This window comes from Pituophis catenifer, unplaced genomic scaffold (assembly GCF_029215685.1).
Source record: "Pituophis catenifer annectens isolate HBS135680 unplaced genomic scaffold, rPitCat1.0.hap2 SCAF_1, whole genome shotgun sequence".
NCBI classification, from domain to species: Eukaryota; Metazoa; Chordata; class Lepidosauria; order Squamata; family Colubridae; genus Pituophis; species Pituophis catenifer.
Genome location: NW_027256881.1, coordinates 190765771 through 190784906, shown reverse-complemented (window position 1 = coordinate 190784906; position 19136 = coordinate 190765771). Strand labels below are relative to the sequence as shown.

Genomic DNA, 19136 nt, shown 5'->3' with positions numbered 1-19136 from the left:
AGCCAGAGGATAATTGTGTTCGGCCACAAAGGGACATGTTAATATTCTCCCCCTTGAAACAAATTCCACAAAAGAAGACACACACACCCCAATAACATTTCTGAATTGTGTGGTTCTACAGCTGCAGGAAGGGGAAAGGAAAACAAAAATCGAAATGGCCTTCACTTTGTGAAATGGGATCTAAATCTATCTCTTAACTTTATTGATAAAGCTATAAAATTTAGATGAGTGTGAATACGTAATTAGCAGCCTTCTAAAATTGTTACATGTAGTATACTTACGCATGTGATACAGCAGCTTCCTTGCATTCTCTTATGTCATTTATACGCTTGTTATAGCTGCAAATATAAATAAAATGTGTAAACATAGTGGTGATGTACATTTTCTGTGGTTCTAGTTACAAAAGACAAGTAAACCTTCCTTTACTTAATTTCCTCAAAGCCCAAAGGGTTACTTAATATATTTAAATCCAATATAAACACAGAGAAAGAGAAAAGGGATTATGTATCTTTTTCTTTGCAGAATCAGAAGGCATAGAATAAGAAGCGCACATTTTAAAGTAAGATTTAATTTAGAGCTCCAAGTAGTGCCTACTGTTTTTATATGTCTTTGCTTTTTGATTCTCATACTTTTGTATTTTATCCTAGCAGTCAATTCTCTTTTGGCTCTTCTAAGGACATTAATCTTAAAATTTCCAGGCATTACTTCAGGATATATCCAGTCCTTCTTACATAGTAGAAACCATGCCTATCTTACTTTTCAATTTAAGAAACAGTTTGCTATTTAGAATGAAAAGGGTGAGCTTTAAAAATATAGTCAGAAAACCTTCTGGGAGGAGAGGATTAGATAAACACCCTTCTAGATATGATCAATGAAACATTTATGTACTTCAATAATGATCAAATGAAATATGTACTAGTAATTCAACATGCCTTTAGGTTCAATCCTATGAATACTCTAAATTTAAAGTAAAATGAAACTTATTAATGAATATTGAAACATGTACCTAAGACTTCAATAGATATAATTCTCTCTGGTCTTAAAGGATAGGGCAGACCAATTACTCTGATCTTCCCTTCCAATTTCATGAGTGTTGAATCTGTTAATGCTACTAACAGATATATCTATTATGGAACCTAATTAAATTTACATTCTAAAGTAACTTTAAAAGCAACTGTAGATTCATCTTAACAAGACTTGACGAGATTAAACATTATGAAACATCTGAGTATGGTAAAGCTACAAATGAGTGGGGTGAGATGGAGGATAATGCTGCTGTTTCTACCAATCTGTTAATGAAGAATTATCTGGACTTTCTCCTATTTTATCATACCTGGATCATCATATAATATGCATAATTAAAAAAAAAACATATACCCTCTTATGTTTACAAATAAATCTTCAGCAGCCTTATGAATATGAAAAACTTCATCCCGAAAGAGTGCCAAGCAAGAGCTGCTTTGAAGAGCGAGTTTCCAAAGAGTCAAAGCTGTTGTGTCATTATTCAGGATTCCGTGGCACAAAATAAATCCAACTTTTTTAAAAAAAAGGGGGGGGGGGAGGAAAATCACATAGTTATAAAAATAATAATTACTAAGAGCTGAAGCAGAATACTAAGATAAAAATCCATTACATTCCACCCACAAAAATAAAAAATAAAACAGATCATTCATACTTTTTACTGCATCCGATTATTATATTTTCAATCTGCTTGATCTTAAGATACAGTTATTTTAACATCCCTGTACAGTTTAAAATAATCACCATGCAGTCCTCACTTAATGACCACTCATACAGTGATCATTTGAAATTACAACAGCTCCGAATGAGAGGAATGAGCATTCCCATGGTCATGTGATCATAATGCAGATGGCATTATGGCAACTGGCTTACAATTATGACACAGCATTTTTTGGTCATGTGATTACCATTTGTAACCTTCATGGTCAGTTTCTGACAAGCAATCAATGGGGTAGCTGACAGAAGACCAATGGCAATCATATGACTGTAGGAGGCAATTGGGATTGTTGCAACTGACATTGTAAATTGGCATGGTCACATGACATCATGCCATATGACCACACTGTTTGGCAATGGAGGTCCTGATCCCAATTACAACCTGTAAGCCAGGACTACCTTTTAGTGTTTTTTATTGTTTCAAAATGTTTCTAGTATTTCTAATTATATATATTTTTTATTGTAAGCCACCTAGAGTCATTGACTAAGATGGGTGGCCATAGAAATTGAATGAATAAATAAGTAAATATCTATTCAGAACATACAAAATGACTTTTTACGGTCTGTGCTCCCTAGAGCCATTCTATCCCTGATCTGAATTTCAATAGTACTGGGTGATTCCCATTGTTTAATGGAGCAAAAATGTATGGCAAGCAACCATATTACCTATAGTTAATTAAAGCTACATTGGCACATAATCAAATTATTTTTTTATAATGGCATTATCCACTTTGAGAGCCTAGCCTTAAGGCAATACCAGATGCTTTAAAAAAACCCCTACATACTCTTGGTTTAGGAGAAAATGTCATATTCTATTTTATGTTGAAACAAAATGTGAAAAACCTTTCCTATCTTTACATTCATTATTTTCTTCAAAAAGAGGCATTCTTGTTTGGTCTCCAGTAGAAATCAAATCCCTATAAATGCAAACAATTTGTATAGTGTTGTGCACTAGTAAGTATATTTAAAAAGCCACTTCCTAGCTTTTATATCTAGTGCATCAAAAAGTTAAATTCTATGAAAAGAATAATGGTTTTTCAATTGGCCATTCCAAAAATGTTTCAGGTAAGGATTAAAAACCTTCATCCTCTGGCCAACCTTAAACAGCCATACCATCTCCGCAGCAAAGCATTCTACCTCTTATAATAGCTGGCTAAGAGATTCAGGTGTTTCCGGACATTTCAAAGAGAAAATGCAAGGATAATAAGCTCCATTGCTCCCTACTTTCTCTCACATGGAGAAATTGATGATGTCAAGTGACAGGTCTTTTGTGACTTTCTGTTTGGAGATTTCTCCTGTTAGTCCTTGAGCTGAACTCGTTTCTTAAAGAGGTAGCCATAAAATCCTGCTTTGGTTCCTCAGTGTTGACATAAAAAAAGAATCTTGTCATTTTAAACTCCTATTGATTTCCAGGGAAGACATTTAAGCACATTCTTAATTCTCTTCCCACTAACAGCAATGGAACTCTTTTGGGTCTTGTCTATAAGAATTGTTAAAAACTGAAAAATTAAGAGTTCATGCAGCTGTTAACACTGCTTGACCCTAACAAAAGAGAAAGGAATTGGAACTAAAGCTTCAAGTATGTACATTGTGTAGTATGTGCCAGCCAGTGTAATTAACAGAATTGTTGTGTAGCTCAATTTTAACTCTCTACTGGTCTTGGGCAGTTCTTCAGCAATAGTCTGTAGCTTTTTTATGACCAAGTCCAACTTCCAAATCTGCCATGACCAAAATTTGAAACCAAGAACCTGCTAATTCAAGTTTTGCTCTATATGTATTAGAAACGAAGGATGTATAGTTTGGGACTGGGTTGTAAGATGGTGGTACACATGTTTTATTTTACTAGTATAGTCAGCTTAAAATGTTATGGGAATCAGGACTCCATTTTTTCTTTCTATTACTTCGGTTACCCTCTATCATTCATTTATGGCACAATAAAAATTAACTACTAGTAATAATCACTTAAAATTGTCACCTGGATTTGAAAAGCCTAAAACATGAGCTGAAGATGAATGTTTAGCATCATTTTTTATGCCACTGTACTCAAAAAATATGGTTAAAGCTATGAGTATCTTGGAGCAGAGAATAGCACAATTGTTCTGTTCTCTCAACAATTTCTTACACATTGATACTGTGACATCACAGTAAAAAACATTAATTGCAAGCACATCAGTAAAATTTCAACTTACAAATTATCCATTTTTCCATTGTATCCAGAGAGAGATATTCACATGGCATCTGTTTAAAAAAGCAAATTTTAATCATCAATGGAAAACAACAATTTAGTTAATGTAAGATTCGTTTTCATCTAACATCTACTTACATTTTAAAAAAAAGCAGTCTTTCAGGAAAATATAATGTACAGATAATTCAGGATTATAAAAATGGTTTAAAGTGTATTTTTTTAAATACAGATTAAGCTAAAATGGCTTAATCTATATTTTGCTTTAAATGTAATGACTGTTACAATACCTTAGTTTTGGACTGGCATGATCAAAATATAGTGTCAGGACAGTTTAGCTATAATTCTACAAGGCAGTGGGAAGGGAGTAAAGTAGTTTAATAGAAGCACACATGTTGTTATGATCTAACCATTACATATAAATACGCTAAAAGCTCTCCTGACTTAGAATTGTGAAGACTTTTAATACTTAATATTCAATTTGAACTCAGAGACATACTTTCTAACCTGTATTTAAGGATGAGCTAACTCTTCTTTGTGATGATTCTCTTGGGAGCCCCTTGGAAGTATATAATGACTTAATCACCACAATTTTGCCAACTGCGATAGTCGCAGACATAATTCTAATGGATTAGTGCTGTCCAACGAAGCATAACTAAATATACTTATTGCATATATAAACACAGTATGTAGGATATGTGGAATGAAAAAAAAATAAGCAAGCACTATTTATAGCCTAACAATTTGTTATTTACTTTGATTCTGTAATTTAATCATTTAACATCCACAATATAGAAATTACAATTCTATGCTTAATGGTCCAAGTGTAATCTGTCTTGCAATAAAATTAATAAAGAGAACTAGAGATAGAAGCATTTATGAGAAGGTAATCTTAACACGGTGCTTGCCATTATGATAAGGTTGAATAAAATTTATTCATGATGTAAAAATGTAATGGGAATAACCCCCCCCCCCCCCCGATAATAATATAATACAGAGATCCTCTACTAAACTTGAACAGGAACAGTCAAAAATAATACTCATTTACATAATGATTGGTTAAAATATGGAAAATTCACTGCCATCTGTCCCAAAGGTGATATTCCTGTCATTTAAAAAAAAACATTTTACTTCTCATCCAAGAAGCTTCTTCAGTTCTTGGATGAGAAGCAAAATATTTTTAAAAAAACACGCACCAAGAAAGTACAGAAAAGCACCTTTGGGGCAACCAGGACATGGATGATTGAGACTCTCCATAAACATTCACTGCCATCTGGTGATATTCACTAATTTACATGGCTTTAAAAATGGACTGGACAAATTATTTGAGAGCAGGGTTATCCATGCTTACTAATGTCGATAGCAGAATCTGATAGATTTAGATACGTCCTGACAGTAGAAGGGAATTCTCTCTCCAATGTCCATTTGTAAGCCTTCAGAATGCTTCTGGTTGGCCTCAATATTGGAATAGACAGTCTTTCAGTTGGCCAGTAGATTGCTTTTTAATTTACATATGGAAAAAATCCACTAATGTACAAAATTAATTAATGTACACAACTTGGCATTAATAATAATTTGTTTGTTTAGATTTAATCCCCGTTTTACCACTTTACAGTGTTTGGGGCAGCTGAATATTCCCAGATACCAGACCACTATATTAACTGGGTTAATAGATATAAGCCGCTGTTTGGAAAGGAGATTGGTTTTTACCTCCGTGGTGCCTCGGCTGAGACCATCATCAAGGCCTACTTTAACTACGATTGCTGAGGGAGGATAAATTGTTGCGATATTTAATTTCGCTGAGAGATATTGGATCAATTATCTACTAAAATGGTAAAGAAAAGTAAGAGGCAGAGATCTTACTCTCTCTCCCCAAAATCTATGAGAGAGTTTAACTACTCCAAGCCTCTTAAACAGCTTAAATTGGACGACTTTATGGAGAGGTGTAATCCAGAACCCCAAGCCGAACTTCGAACTTTGTCTCCGTCGACTGTATCATTGGGAGAGGGAGATACAGAAAGGGAGCTTTTTTCCCAGATTTCAGATTTAAATTCGCCTGCTAGAATGGATGATTGTTCAAGCTTTATCCCCTCTCCTATTTCTAGCTGTTTAAGAGAAGTTCCGACATATTCAGACCTCAGAGAGATGGTCTGTACTCAGAGCATGTTAACTGCGCATACAGTAGATTCAATATATGACCTACTGACATCGATCAAAAGAGACATCGAGAGGATCTTTCAATATTTAAATAACCCTCACCCTGCAGCTAAGGAAGGTGAGACTGCACACCTACCCGATGCGCGGAGAGAGTGGAAGGGTTTAAGATCTCAATCCAAACAACAAAGCATTCCAAGAACTGATGTCAACCCTCATCAAGGAAGAAGGTTGTTAAAGAAACAAATTGCTTTAAGGATAAGGAAAATTCCATGCAACTTCAATGGACTTCAAAGGAAAGGATAATTCTCTCACTTGCACAGCTATTGAAATCTGATCCTTTATTAATAGATCTACTCAGATACGAAAAACTTCCCCAGCATAGCAATTGTGTTCGACTAATACTGCATTTTGACAGCAATACTATTCCGAATGCTGTAATGAAAAGAAAAGGATTCCTGCTCAGATTTGAAGTCATTCCTACAAGAGTCTTCTCGAGTGGGTCTATTAAACCACATTTCAACCAAACATCAAAAATGGTATCTAGGAACCACTTTGCTACCTCCAGGGTCTTTCCTCTAGAATCCGGAGAAACTATGGAGACAGACCAGACCAGGGAGGTCCCATATATGAAGGCAAGTACCGATAAGCCCAAGGATGTTATAATCAGCGAATTTGTCTCCTTGTCTCCAAAGGAGCAAAGGTCAATGTTAATTGAATTTGACTTGTTAAGATCTTCGCTAGCAGAAGCCTGCAGTTTAACGAGAAGGCTGTCCAAGTTGGAAGAACAGGGAAAGCATGATCAGACAAGGCCTAAAGTTGTTAAGTCCGTCCAGCGGGATAGAAGGGAAGGCAAAAGACTTTTCAAAGAAACAAAGACCATGAACGTAGCGGCAGAAGTTCACCCTCCCCCAAGTGTGCAACTGCCCTCACCTGTCTTATCTTCCTTAAGAACGGGTGAGACACTTCCGCAACAACCAGAGGCCACTTTTGTCTCCTTTGGCACTCCAGAGAAGGCGGTGGTAGTAATTCCGGGCACCTCCTCCAGAAGGGTGGAGGGTGAGACACAAGGAGTAGTGCCTCGGGGTGATTGACTAGACAACAAATGGCCAATAACTAGGGCATCTTATGTCCCTAGCCTTTCCCTCCTGTCCTGGAATATAGCTGGCTGGAAAGGCACTGCAAACCGGATGGATCTTATAAAACTGATTTCAACACATCATCTCATCCTCCTTCAAGAAACCTGGCTGACTACTAATGATCTACAGATCAGCTTACCGGGCTTTGCCTCATGGCATAAACCGGCAGGCAAAGTCAATTTAAGAGGGAGGGCAATTGGGGGTCTAACCACGATGGTCAAAAGGGATATGGGATGGAAGGGTGAAGAAATTTCTTTAGACCCTCAATTCCAATATATTCTGCCTATTAGATTTTTGTTCAGGGGGATGGACTTAATCTTAATTAATGTATATATTGCTCCTTTTTCACTCCACCTTCTAGGAAGGGATTTGTGGGATGAATTGGATTCAGTATTAGCTACTTTAAAGGGACGCTTTCCCCAAGCAAAAATTATATTAGCTGGAGATACTAACGCAAGACTAGGCCCCTCAATGAAGAGCTATGTTAAGCGAGGCCTGGTACCAACTGGATATTTTTATAATGAGTTCACCTGGTCCTCAATGGACAAGAGGGCCAATAAATATGCCCAGAGGTTAATTTCTCTGCTGTTTATGAATGATATGCAAGTACTTAGTGGCCTGAGTGAGGGGTATATATATCCCTATACTTTCTCATCCAACAAAACATCAACCTCTATTGATTATATTTGCATTTCCTCTAGTTTAGTACACCATTTTTCAGATGTAAGAGCTATATTTAAAGAGGAAAGAGACCACTTTCCCATCACGGCTCTGGTTTCACTCTCTTCAGAAGTTAGGCCTCATTTAAGAGAGGAAACTGACATCTTAGTAAACGCCCGAGTTTATAACTACAAAAGGTTATATTGGCACAGACTTGATGTTGAATCTGTGACCACTTATCTGGGCTCAGACGAAGCCAGACAGCTAGCAAGGGAAATTTCCCAATCTAAGCCCGGAGACAACACCCCAATACCAGTTTATATAGAGTTAACTTCTACTCTTAAGAACTTAATGATCCAGAATGATAGCAAAATAGATGGGATCTCTAGAAAGTGGTTTGATGACGATTGCCATAGGTTGAGGGCAAATCTAAGAGCCGCAGTTAGGAAAGTTAACTGGTCCAGACAGGATGGTGATTATTCAAATATGGTTCAACTCAGGAGAGCATACAAATTCCTCCTGAAAAACAAGAAAAGTAGCTATAACATCAGGATATGGAAAGAGGTAGAAATGGCAGCGAAATCCCAATTCCCTACGATCTTTTGGCACAAGATAGCCAGTATATTAAAACAACGTTCCCCATTCATGGACACTGATATATTAGCAGTAAAATGGGAGAAGCACTATCTTGTTTTATTTGATGGTAACAATACAACGAATGTCTTGCAACTGGATATTCTCCAGCAGGAATTAAGGAAATGTCCGGAATGGACACCAGTTACCTCTACTGAAGTTAAACATATAATACAATCCTTAAAGGCCGGGAAGGCCTCCGGAGAGGACTTGCTGCCTCCCGAACTCTTTAGGTCTAATATTGATTTTTGGGTACTGGTGCTGGTAGCACTGTTTACTTATATCGATAAAGTAGGGATAATCCCTGAAGGGTGGAGGTTAGCTATAGCTTTTCCAATTTTCAAGAAAGGTGACAGAGCCGCCCCATCTAACTATCGCCCCATCAGCCTTCTCAATATAATTTCAAAAATGTATACGAAGCATCTGCTAAATAAAATAGAGGACTGGTGCTTGGATAAGGAAATTCTGGCAAATGAGCAGGCAGGTTTTAGATCGGGTAGGTCTACCATTGATAATTGTTTTGTCCTCTCCCACTTAGTTAATAAATACAAGACTCAGGGGGAAAAGCTGTATACCGCCTTTATTGACCTTACTGCTGCTTTTGATTCTATAGATAGGAACCATCTGTGGAGGAAACTACAAGCCATGGGGATGGACCCCAGACTTATTTTGTTGATCAGGACTCTCTATACTAATACGGCAATTAGAGTCAGATATGCGGCAAATGGGGCCTCAACAAACAGCATGCCGACAACTAGAGGAGTGAGGCAGGGCTGCCTGCTGGGCCCTACTCTTTTTAACCTTTATATAAATGATATCCCACCGCAGATGGAAGATCTTCTGACGCATAGCCCCCAAATAGGCTCAAGATTTATTAATGTATTAATGTACGCCAATGACTTAGTGCTGTTTTCTAGAACCCAAATAGAGATGAGGAGACTTCTCGCCATAAATGTAGCTAAATCAAAAGTTTTAGTCTTTGGCAATAAGAATAAAAAGCATAATTGGCATATTAATGACACAAAGATTGAGCAAGTTACCCAATATACCTATCTTGGAATTGTTTTTTTCCAGTGCAGGTGTTTGGACTCCGCACCATCAATACCTTTCTCAAAAGGTCAGAGCTGGGGCTAGCCTTGTATCCAAATTAAGTAAACATATTCAACCAACCTCGATTTTACCAATTCGTAAAGTCTTTCAGGCTAAACTTGTTCCGATTATGCTCTACGGTGCCGAAATCTGGGGTCTTACAGAGGCCCCCATATTGGAGAGAACTCAAAATAATTTGTTAAGGAGGATGCTGGGAGTAAACAATTCCACTTCGGCGGTAGCCGTCAGAGCTGAATTGGGACATTTTTCACTGCACATCTACACAATTACTAGGGCGGTAGCCTACTGGCTAAAAATGACTCAGATGGAAGCCAGCAGACTTCCCAAAATCTGCCTAGAGGAACAGCAGATTTCAAATCCTCAAAGGTATTCCTGGCTAACTCGGCTGTCAGAAATATTGAATCGATATGGCGTAGGGTTCCCATTGTGTGACACACTGAAGCAAGTTAAACAATGGATTAAAGATATACATGGGCAAATGGACATGGAAACTCTTTCAACTAATCACTCCCTTAAGCTTCTGACAGCAGTTAAAACAATTTTACCCTGGAAAAATATTTACATCTAGAAATGCCATCAGTGGAGAGAGAGCTATTTGTCAAGTTTAGATTTGAACTTTTAGATACCAACGTCAAATTCGGCCGTTACCGGAAAATCCCGTATAACGAAAGAACATGTATATGTGGGGCAAACGTCGTGGAGGATACGGCGCATATAATATTTGAATGTAGGTTGTATGAGGAAGTAAGAAAACAATATCTGTCCCCAATTATAAATAAATTTCCCCACTGGAATGTAAGGCATAAATTATCATTTCTATTGAAGGCAGACTCTCCTCCCCTGGTAAGGGCTATTACTCGCTATCTTAAAAGGCTGACAGCAATACGAGCCAGTTATATCAAAAAGAATTTCATTAATTGTAAGAAAGATGAGCTGAGTTAGAGAGGAGCTATCTTATTTGGGTTATCTAGTTTTGGAAATCTAGTTATTGAACTTCGATATTGTTAAATTTTAAATGTCATATATCATATATTTTTAGATTGTTATTTCTGTAACTGTTTGTTTTATCTTTTTCTTTTTCTTTCTTTCTTTCTTTCTTTCTTCTTTCTTTCTTTCTTTTTTTTTTTTTGAAAAGGCCTTTGGGCTATTCAATAAAAGAACCATTAAGTACTGGGTTAATATAAGATAGCCCATCTAAGTTAAAAGAGCAATGCAAACTTTATGATTTAGCATGTCACTATCTCAGCCAGTATTTTAAGCTTTTTAATTAATTACTTCTTCACATTTCTGTATTGCCCATCTCCCTCAAAGAGGGACTCTGTACAATAAAACATTAAAACACAAAAGAGTATATATAAAAGTTAAAAATATTAAGAGGAGGCAAGAGATTAAAGTTAGTTAAAAGGAGAAGGGAGAGCTTTCAGGGGTCTAAACAGCCTCATGATTGTGGGCTCCCCTGGGTTCTCCACATGAGGCTGCAGAAGCATATTTTAACTACTTATAAATAAGTATAGTTATTTGCCTGAATATAAGATGTTATGCAAATGCATCACTTAATTTATGTTAACCTACATTTAGGCATAATATATAAACTCAGCGAGCAAGCTGAATTCAAAGGATAATTAAGGTTCGTGGATGAAAGTTCTCCATTCCTCCCCACACATCATCAGAGCTGCCCCTTCCCTATGGCATGAGGAGGAACCAAAGAAGGAATTATTTCTGGTTTCAAGGCATAAATATAACACAGATCAATCAAAGAGTTACATACTGTGTCTGACTGTGCAGGATTAAGCATTGTGCTGGGAGCACTGATGAGGCTCAAGAGCTGGGCATTTCTCCACTGATCAGCTGAAAGGTTCCGACGAGGATAGACCATCTGAAGTGAGATGAGGGCATCTGAAAGAGCCTAGAGCGCAAATTAATAATAAATCAATATATATACATTTTAAAATCTGATAATAAATAACATTTGAATCTAACATCACAGATTCAAACATCCAATGTCACTCATGTTTAAGAAATTCATAGCAGAACTTGAACGTTGACTCCAATTTGCATGCTAAAAGTAGTATTTACATGACTACATGTAAAATGCACCCTGCTGTTTTTAAGTGCCTGTATATCCAGAGAACCGGCAAGCTAAGCCTGCGTCAAAACAGCTGTGATGGGATATATAGTAAATTCACATTCTATCTCTGGCTGAAAGAAAACAGTATTACTTATTGCTATTTATTACAAAGGCTTACACATCAGTCCAAATGTATCTGACTCTAAATGGCTTACACATCCATATTCTGCAACAAGACAAAAACAAATGAAATATGTTCAATGTATCATCATCACCTCATATACAAAGAGCCAAAATCCAATTAAAACAGATATTTCTCCTGTGGGAAAGAGAGAAGCTCACAACACACCAGCCTCTGTAGCCCTCTTAAAAAGCCATACATATTAGCTTTCTAAAATACCAAGTGGGTTGGGGCTAATCAGATTTCAATGGGGGGGGGGGCAAGAAACTGAGATAGCTCACCCCCACAGCCTTTGCAATGAGAGAATAATCTGTTCACAAGTCTTCCCTCAAAATCTTATTGAACAAGCATACACCACAGGGAAGTTTTGGTTTTCTAAACACTCAACTGCTGAATCATGAAGAGTTTTAAAGTACTTTGAATTGCACTACCAGCCAACCCATGCAGCTCTGAAATAAGAGGCATTACATGGACAATCAAGTGGCATCCATAACTGTTGCATTTTGGATTGCATCTACTACCTAGGTATCTTTAAGGGCATGTAAAGTGCATTGTAACAGCATTCTGTGTGCCTTTGGCGTTTAGTCATGCCGGCCACATGACCACAGAGACGTCTTCGGACAGCGCTGGCTCTTCGGCTTTGAAACGGAGATGAGCACCGCCCCCTAGAGTCGAGAACGACTAGCACATGTGCAAGGGGAACTTTTACCTTTACCTTTAAAGGTAATTGGACTACTGTAGTCGAAAAGTAGTCAAGGCACATTAACTATGAGGAGGACATTTTGATTCAGAAAAGGCCGTAACTGGCACACAAGATGAGAAGGTCCTCCTTAAATAAAGCTGCCTCTTGTTCTTCAAGTCAAACCAGGGAATCTAGGAGGAACTGCAGGTTATGAAACAGTTCCGCACAAGAGATGCTGATCCTATCCAGAACTAAAGATGGAATATTTATTTATTTATTGAATTTATATTGTTGCCTATTCACCCATGGTAAATATACAAATGGATTCTGAATCCAAAGTCATTCCAACTTTTGGGAACTGAGCCTGCTTTTCACCATCCAGACATTAATAATCCAAGCCTTACTTCAAGTCTTTAGCAAATGTTCCAATTGGTTGGGGGGGGGGCACAAAATATTTGACTGAGAATCTTATGTCACCTCCATAAGGTAGACCAGACTAAGAAATAGATTTTAAGTGTAGACTTAAAGCTATTTTTATTAGAACAGGTATAGTAACAGAATCTTGCAAATCTGAGTGTGTTTCCCTTCCTCCCTCTTTTATCTTAGTGTGAATTTGTAAGGGGCAGGGGAGGAACTGTCTGAGTAATTTTCATAAATCACTTTCTTAGGTTCAATTTTTTTTTATTTGATTGATGCCTTGGCAATGAATCTTCCCTTTGTACCTCAAGGACATCTTCTGTACTCACTAAACCAGCATACCAACAATTCTTAACTTTCTGTTTATGGATGACTTCCTCCAGTGGCTTTATATAGATGTTAAAAAGATTGTAACAGTGTCCAGTCCGGTAGCATTCCACAACAGAACACCCTAGGCCTTGACTTCTTCCACCACCAATGTCTGGAATTGCCCCCTTAGGAAAAAAAGATCTCAACCCTCTGACATACTGTAGAAGGACAGCAGAATCAATGGTACTGAAGGCCACTGAGAAATCAAGCAAAATTGTGAGGGTTGCACTTCCCCTATTCCAATCTTACCAAGGTTCACTACCGAGGGAGATTAATGTGGTCTTGAAACCATACCCAAGCATGAAAGAGTCCAAAAAGCATCCAAACAATCTGTTTCATGCAGGGTCCTCTGCAACTGGAGGCCTATCTTCTCAACAATCTAAGCAGGTGTTTTGAGCTGTACTGCATTAAATTATTTATGAAAAATGTCGTAAGTAGATAAAAAGAGCCAACTGGAGAAGAAAATCTAATTCATTTCCTCAGATCCTGGCTCCAGGTCATATCAACAAATGTAATTCTGGTCACTTCTATAGTGTTTGTGTAGCAGATTTTCAACTTCCAAATAATTTTTTTTTTAATTTGATTTATATGCCGCCCTTCTCCGGAGACTCAGGGCGGCTTACAATGCGTTAAGGAATAGCCTTCATACTTTTGTATATTTTATACAAAGTCAGCTTATTGCCCCCACAAACTGGGTCCTCATTTCACCTACCTTAGAAAGGATGGAAGGCTGAGTCAACCTTGAGCCTTGGAGAGATTCGAACCAGCAGTAATTTCAGGCAGCTGTGCTAATAACAGGGTGCTTAGACCACTGTACCATCAAGGCTCTTTGAGTGATTTTATTTCCCAATTCTAACAGCAGCCCAAGAAATTCTCCTCTATTGCATTCTTTGTGATTTATTTGAACAGGACAACTAGGTGGTAATTCATACAATAAGAATGCGAGACATACTACCATTTTGCCACTGTTACTGCCACAGTGTAGGCTTGAACCTATGTTCTTATCTTATTTGATCAGATTTACACTTTTTTTTGGTCAGCATTGCTATATGCATCTCTCCAGCAGCCACTTCATCTGCTGAAGCTCTCAGTAAACTCAGTATTTCCCCTAGATCAATAGACAAGCAGAGGTCACTCAGGTACAAGCCTGTCTAAGGTTGCGGTTGTCTCCACAGTAAATAACCAAGGCCTCTCCACAACTGTCTTTTAGGGCTTCAGTAAATTATTTAAGAGTCCTCTGGAAAGCAGATGGATCCATTAGACATCTGAGGCAGAATAAATGAATAGACCCATTCATCCTACAAAAGATTGGTAGTACTAATTAACTCCATAGCAATCAAAGAGTAGTTTGTCTATGACAAAGGACAGATGATAATATCCTCCATTCTCGATTCATATTGCATCTGCTCTGAGACACAAACTAAATCTAGCAGAGAGCCCAACTGCTTCCACCGATGACTTATTAAGGTACACCAACCACTTGGAGCAATCAGAACCAGATGGTTCATCTACTCAATCCTCTGCTCTCTCCAGGCCATTAATTCATTCTTCTTGTACTCCATAACATCTTTGGTTACCTGACCCTGTCCAGTACTCCAAGCCAGGGCTTGGCATCACACAACTCCCAAATGTGTCCCTTAACATCTCTGCTCCATCACAAATACACTTCTGTTTACTTTCATTACCTCCTACTGTTCCTTTTTGCAAAGTTACTGCTTTAAACCAGTTTGTTTAAAAAAAAATGCAGTGAGCTTTTTAAAATACAAACAGTGACAGATATTAGAAGCTTTAAAAGCCATTTGGTTGCTGGCTAATATGATTATATCATCTTGTTCATAAAGAATGAAACTGGTTACTATAAATTCAATCCAAATATACAGCAATCAGAGAATCTTTAACAGAGCTTTACGGAATGCAGGGAAAGTGAGTTTTATTTCCCTTTTGTCTTACAATTCCCTCAAGATTCATTCCATTAAGTCTGATTAATTTAAACATTCCTCTTCATATGCTTGCGAATGGTTACCATTGCCATGCATACTTGCATTCAGTAAGAAAGTGATAATTAGGAATGTCATATTTTTAGCAGAGTGTAAAATTCTTCTTTAATGGGACTACTGCAAGCACAGTCCAGAAGGTGAAAACTCTATGTCCCAAAGTATCATATATAATTATTTTTATATTTTTGAGAATAATATATAAATATTGATATATTTTTATATTTTTGAGAATACTGAGAAAATGTGATAAGCATACATGATACCAAAAGGGACAGTGAAGGCTAAAATATTGAATTGAATAATGACTATGAAATGTTGGTTATATTCCAAGACTTAATAAGTGGCTGAACATTATTTCACTATAAAATATTTACAAATTCAGAAGTCAGGGAAAAAACATAAAGAAATCACAATAGCACAGCAATTTACACATTTTGCTTACAAGGGACAAATAAAAAGTTTTATCTATTTATGCAACTGGCCTAATTAACAATCTAATTATTTTAAAATCATTAAAGAAAATAGTGACAGACACATTATAAAGCATTTAACTGAATTTTAAAATTACATTTCAGCAAACAGAAAAAATCACACATACTTTACTATGTGGTACAAATTCTTCCATCATTTTCTTCAATGGATTCTCATAATCCACAATCATCTGGCCAAGACGTGGGTACTCTCTATCACTGAAAGCAAAAGAAGAATTCAGTGTAAAAATACTTGTGCAAAGTGAATGAGGTCCCCAAAGACCCCCAGTGTATCAGATACCTTGCTCCATGTGTCATTTCATGAGCATAGTTGTACAATCCTATGATGGCTTTCCGTTCTTCAATCCGAGACAGCAATATCATTAATGTTGTGTAGGTTATGATTAAGTCTAGATAGTTCTTTGTTAAATCAAAGTTTACGGTCTGAAATTAAAATTCAAAGAGAGTTCTTTTTAAAAGGTTATGCGAAATGTATCAATTCACTGATTAAACAATGCACACTTTTACGGCAGATTACTCATACCACATTCAAGTTCTTACTCTTCATGCATTTTTCCATGCCCATTGACCCTGATGTCTGTGACTGACACAGGCCCAACCATTTGGAGCTCTCAGATTTGGTCTGACTTATTAACTTGTCCCGGCCAAAATCTTCTACCATTTTCCCAAAAATAAGACATCCCCTAAGACCAATCGGGCTTTTGAGCCAATGGCAATAAGGCCAAGTGCTTATTTCAGGGTTCAAAAATAAATATAAGACAGGGTCTTATTTTTGGAGGAAACACGGTATGTGAGCTCATCCAATAAAATAATTGTCAAATGTCTCGAAAATACATTTCTGGCTTCCAGATGTAAAAGTAGTTAATGACAAAATTTAAAGTTCTTTCAGTAGCTGATATCCTAATTCTCCATCCTCTTCCTGACAAATCTGTTTACTGTTGCATGGAACAGTCAGAGAAGTAGGATTTTTTATTTTTGTGGTAGTTTGGGGGAAATTTAAAAGAAAAACCTTTAAAGATAATTAACCCTATTGATTTATTATAGGTTTAACCTATTCAGCCAATGGCTTTGTTTTGCCAAAATTCATTAGGAAGCTCCACAGTTCAGCAGTTTGTCATCAATGATCATTGCCTGAATTTTTAACAGCTTCTAGAGCTTGTATTACTTAATTTTAAAACATAAAAATTAAATACCATATTGAACAGATATTCCTGATCCAGCATTATTTAACAGTAATTTAAGCAGAGGAACCACAGTAATTTGATGTATGAACCCTATGTCCCGTTTTCAATCCTTTAAAAATGTAAGAAACAGGTCCAGCTTGATATAACTGCAACAATACAACCCTGATATTCCCTCATAATGTTTCTATCTTAATTGTTTCAAAGATTCATTTTTTTCAGACTTACAATATCAAAGAAGACTTGGCAAACATCAATAGTATTCAATAGTTCACAGACATGATCCTTTGAAATAAAAAGGAAGAGAAAGGTATGATTGTTTATTAGACCACAGCATTTTACAGTAACAAATAATTTATGATAGGCTATATATAATTCTCAAAGTAACATCATAGGGAATGATTTAATCTATACTTAATGGGAACTTTTAGCTACAAGCTACAAGCCTCTCAAGAAAGTTAATCTATACTTAGACCTTTACCTTAAATTCCATAACATCAACAAAAGTGAAGTAATATAAAGCCAGATTCTTCAGAATTTCTGATTTCTCTTTCTGCAGCTGAGCTAGCTGTTGCTGTAAATTAAAGAAAAAAAATATATATTTAGACATGTACACATACTTTTATGTATAAGCAATAGTTTAGTTTTGGTAAATCAAGAAATCATATTGCAAGAAGCATGTGAATCAGGTTTTCCATAATTTCTTTTTACTGATGATTTTACCGTATAGCTCTAATATCAAATTGTATTTTATAGGAATTTTACAAAAATCAATAAATAGCAGGATGCAGTCTTTTCTGCTAAAAGCTCAGTGGAGTTCTCCCTCTGTGAATACAAACATCTACCATAAGGCTGGCTGTTAGGGAAGCAAGAGGGTGGATGGAATAAACATTTTTTGCATGACATCTAAATCAATGAAATGTATCTACTTTAACCATTGTGTGTGGCTTTTTGTTTTTAAGACCAAAGCATTACCTAAACCCAGAAAGGATGGTTCTTACAAGGTAGCATGAATTGGAATTTGAAAAGGTTAATTATTGATATTTTTTTCTTTCTATCTACTTATGCACAGACCATGGTTAAAGAGCAAGCAAGTCAGGAAAGGAGATGGTACCATGTGTGTATCTGTTAATCAGTCAGATTGGTTAACATGTCATGTAAATCAGATCTTTGTTTCTTTTCTTGAAATCTCTGGCTGAACCAAAGTGTTAAATATTGAGCACAAACTATGTGTGTATATAAGCCAGCCAGCCACCCATTCCAAATAACAAGTAGCTCTCTGTGATACACAGGTGTGTGTGCACACATTTCATGAGCAAAGGTATGCACACACATAAAAAAAGAGGACACCACTGGGCTCTCTGCAATCTTTTCCTGAGAGCTGACAATGATTCAAACCATATTTGACTATTATCTTTAATTAGTCCTGGTTACTAGGTAATTAGTACCCATTAGTACAAAAACTGTGACATAGGCACAGAAGATCTAAATATGAAATTAAAAGTGTTATGTATTGGTTATACAGATAATTAGCCAAAGCAAAACAATTTATGAGCACAAATCAGCATGAGGAAAAGAAGGACAGATTTCTTGATGTGGGAAAGATTGGTGATAAGAGAGTTTACAGGTTTACTACAGAAAAACAATACACTTTTAAAATTCAGAACTTACCAAAAAAGAATATCCAGGCAAAGCCACGTTAAGCATGCAAAATAAAATGTAGATACAAACATAAAATACGGTAACGGTTCTTAACCAGGCCAATATAACACAATATACATTGAAACACAAGCAACAAAAGAAACAAAGATGAAAAAGAAGCAAGAGGCTAGCATGTTAAGACATTGGTGAAGATATGGAAGAGCAAAATATGAAAACAAGAATATTCAGTGAACATAAGCTTTCACACAGTATTTTTCAGCAATATTACCTTTGGGGATGCTACATACATTACCCTCTGGATGCTATGATAAAGGCAGTGATTTCCTTAAAGCTTCATACTATGACAACTATGACAGTTGTCATGGTTGTCATACATCTATAACAACTCATGAACAGTGCCATAGATTTGAAACTGTATGTATAATATGCTATGTTAATTGAGGATGGGAAGCAACAGTATTCTGAGAGAAATG

The 19136-nt window shown here is 36.6% G+C and overlaps 1 protein-coding gene across 1 annotated transcript in view; it reads right to left on the bottom strand.

Annotated features, from left to right (window-relative positions):
* The window catches only part of NCKAP1 (NCK associated protein 1), a 76270-nt gene that overhangs the window by 28791 nt on the left and 28343 nt on the right, over nucleotides 1-19136 (bottom strand). The window contains exons 3-10 of the mRNA XM_070956867.1: nucleotides 17483-17575; nucleotides 17230-17286; nucleotides 16101-16243; nucleotides 15928-16018; nucleotides 11384-11521; nucleotides 3927-3975; nucleotides 1378-1534; nucleotides 282-338 (exon numbers count right to left, since the gene is read on the bottom strand). Coding sequence (XP_070812968.1) covers nucleotides 282-338; nucleotides 1378-1534; nucleotides 3927-3975; nucleotides 11384-11521; nucleotides 15928-16018; nucleotides 16101-16243; nucleotides 17230-17286; nucleotides 17483-17575 — 785 coding nt within the window. The remainder of the gene's footprint in view (nucleotides 1-281; nucleotides 339-1377; nucleotides 1535-3926; nucleotides 3976-11383; nucleotides 11522-15927; nucleotides 16019-16100; nucleotides 16244-17229; nucleotides 17287-17482; nucleotides 17576-19136) is intronic.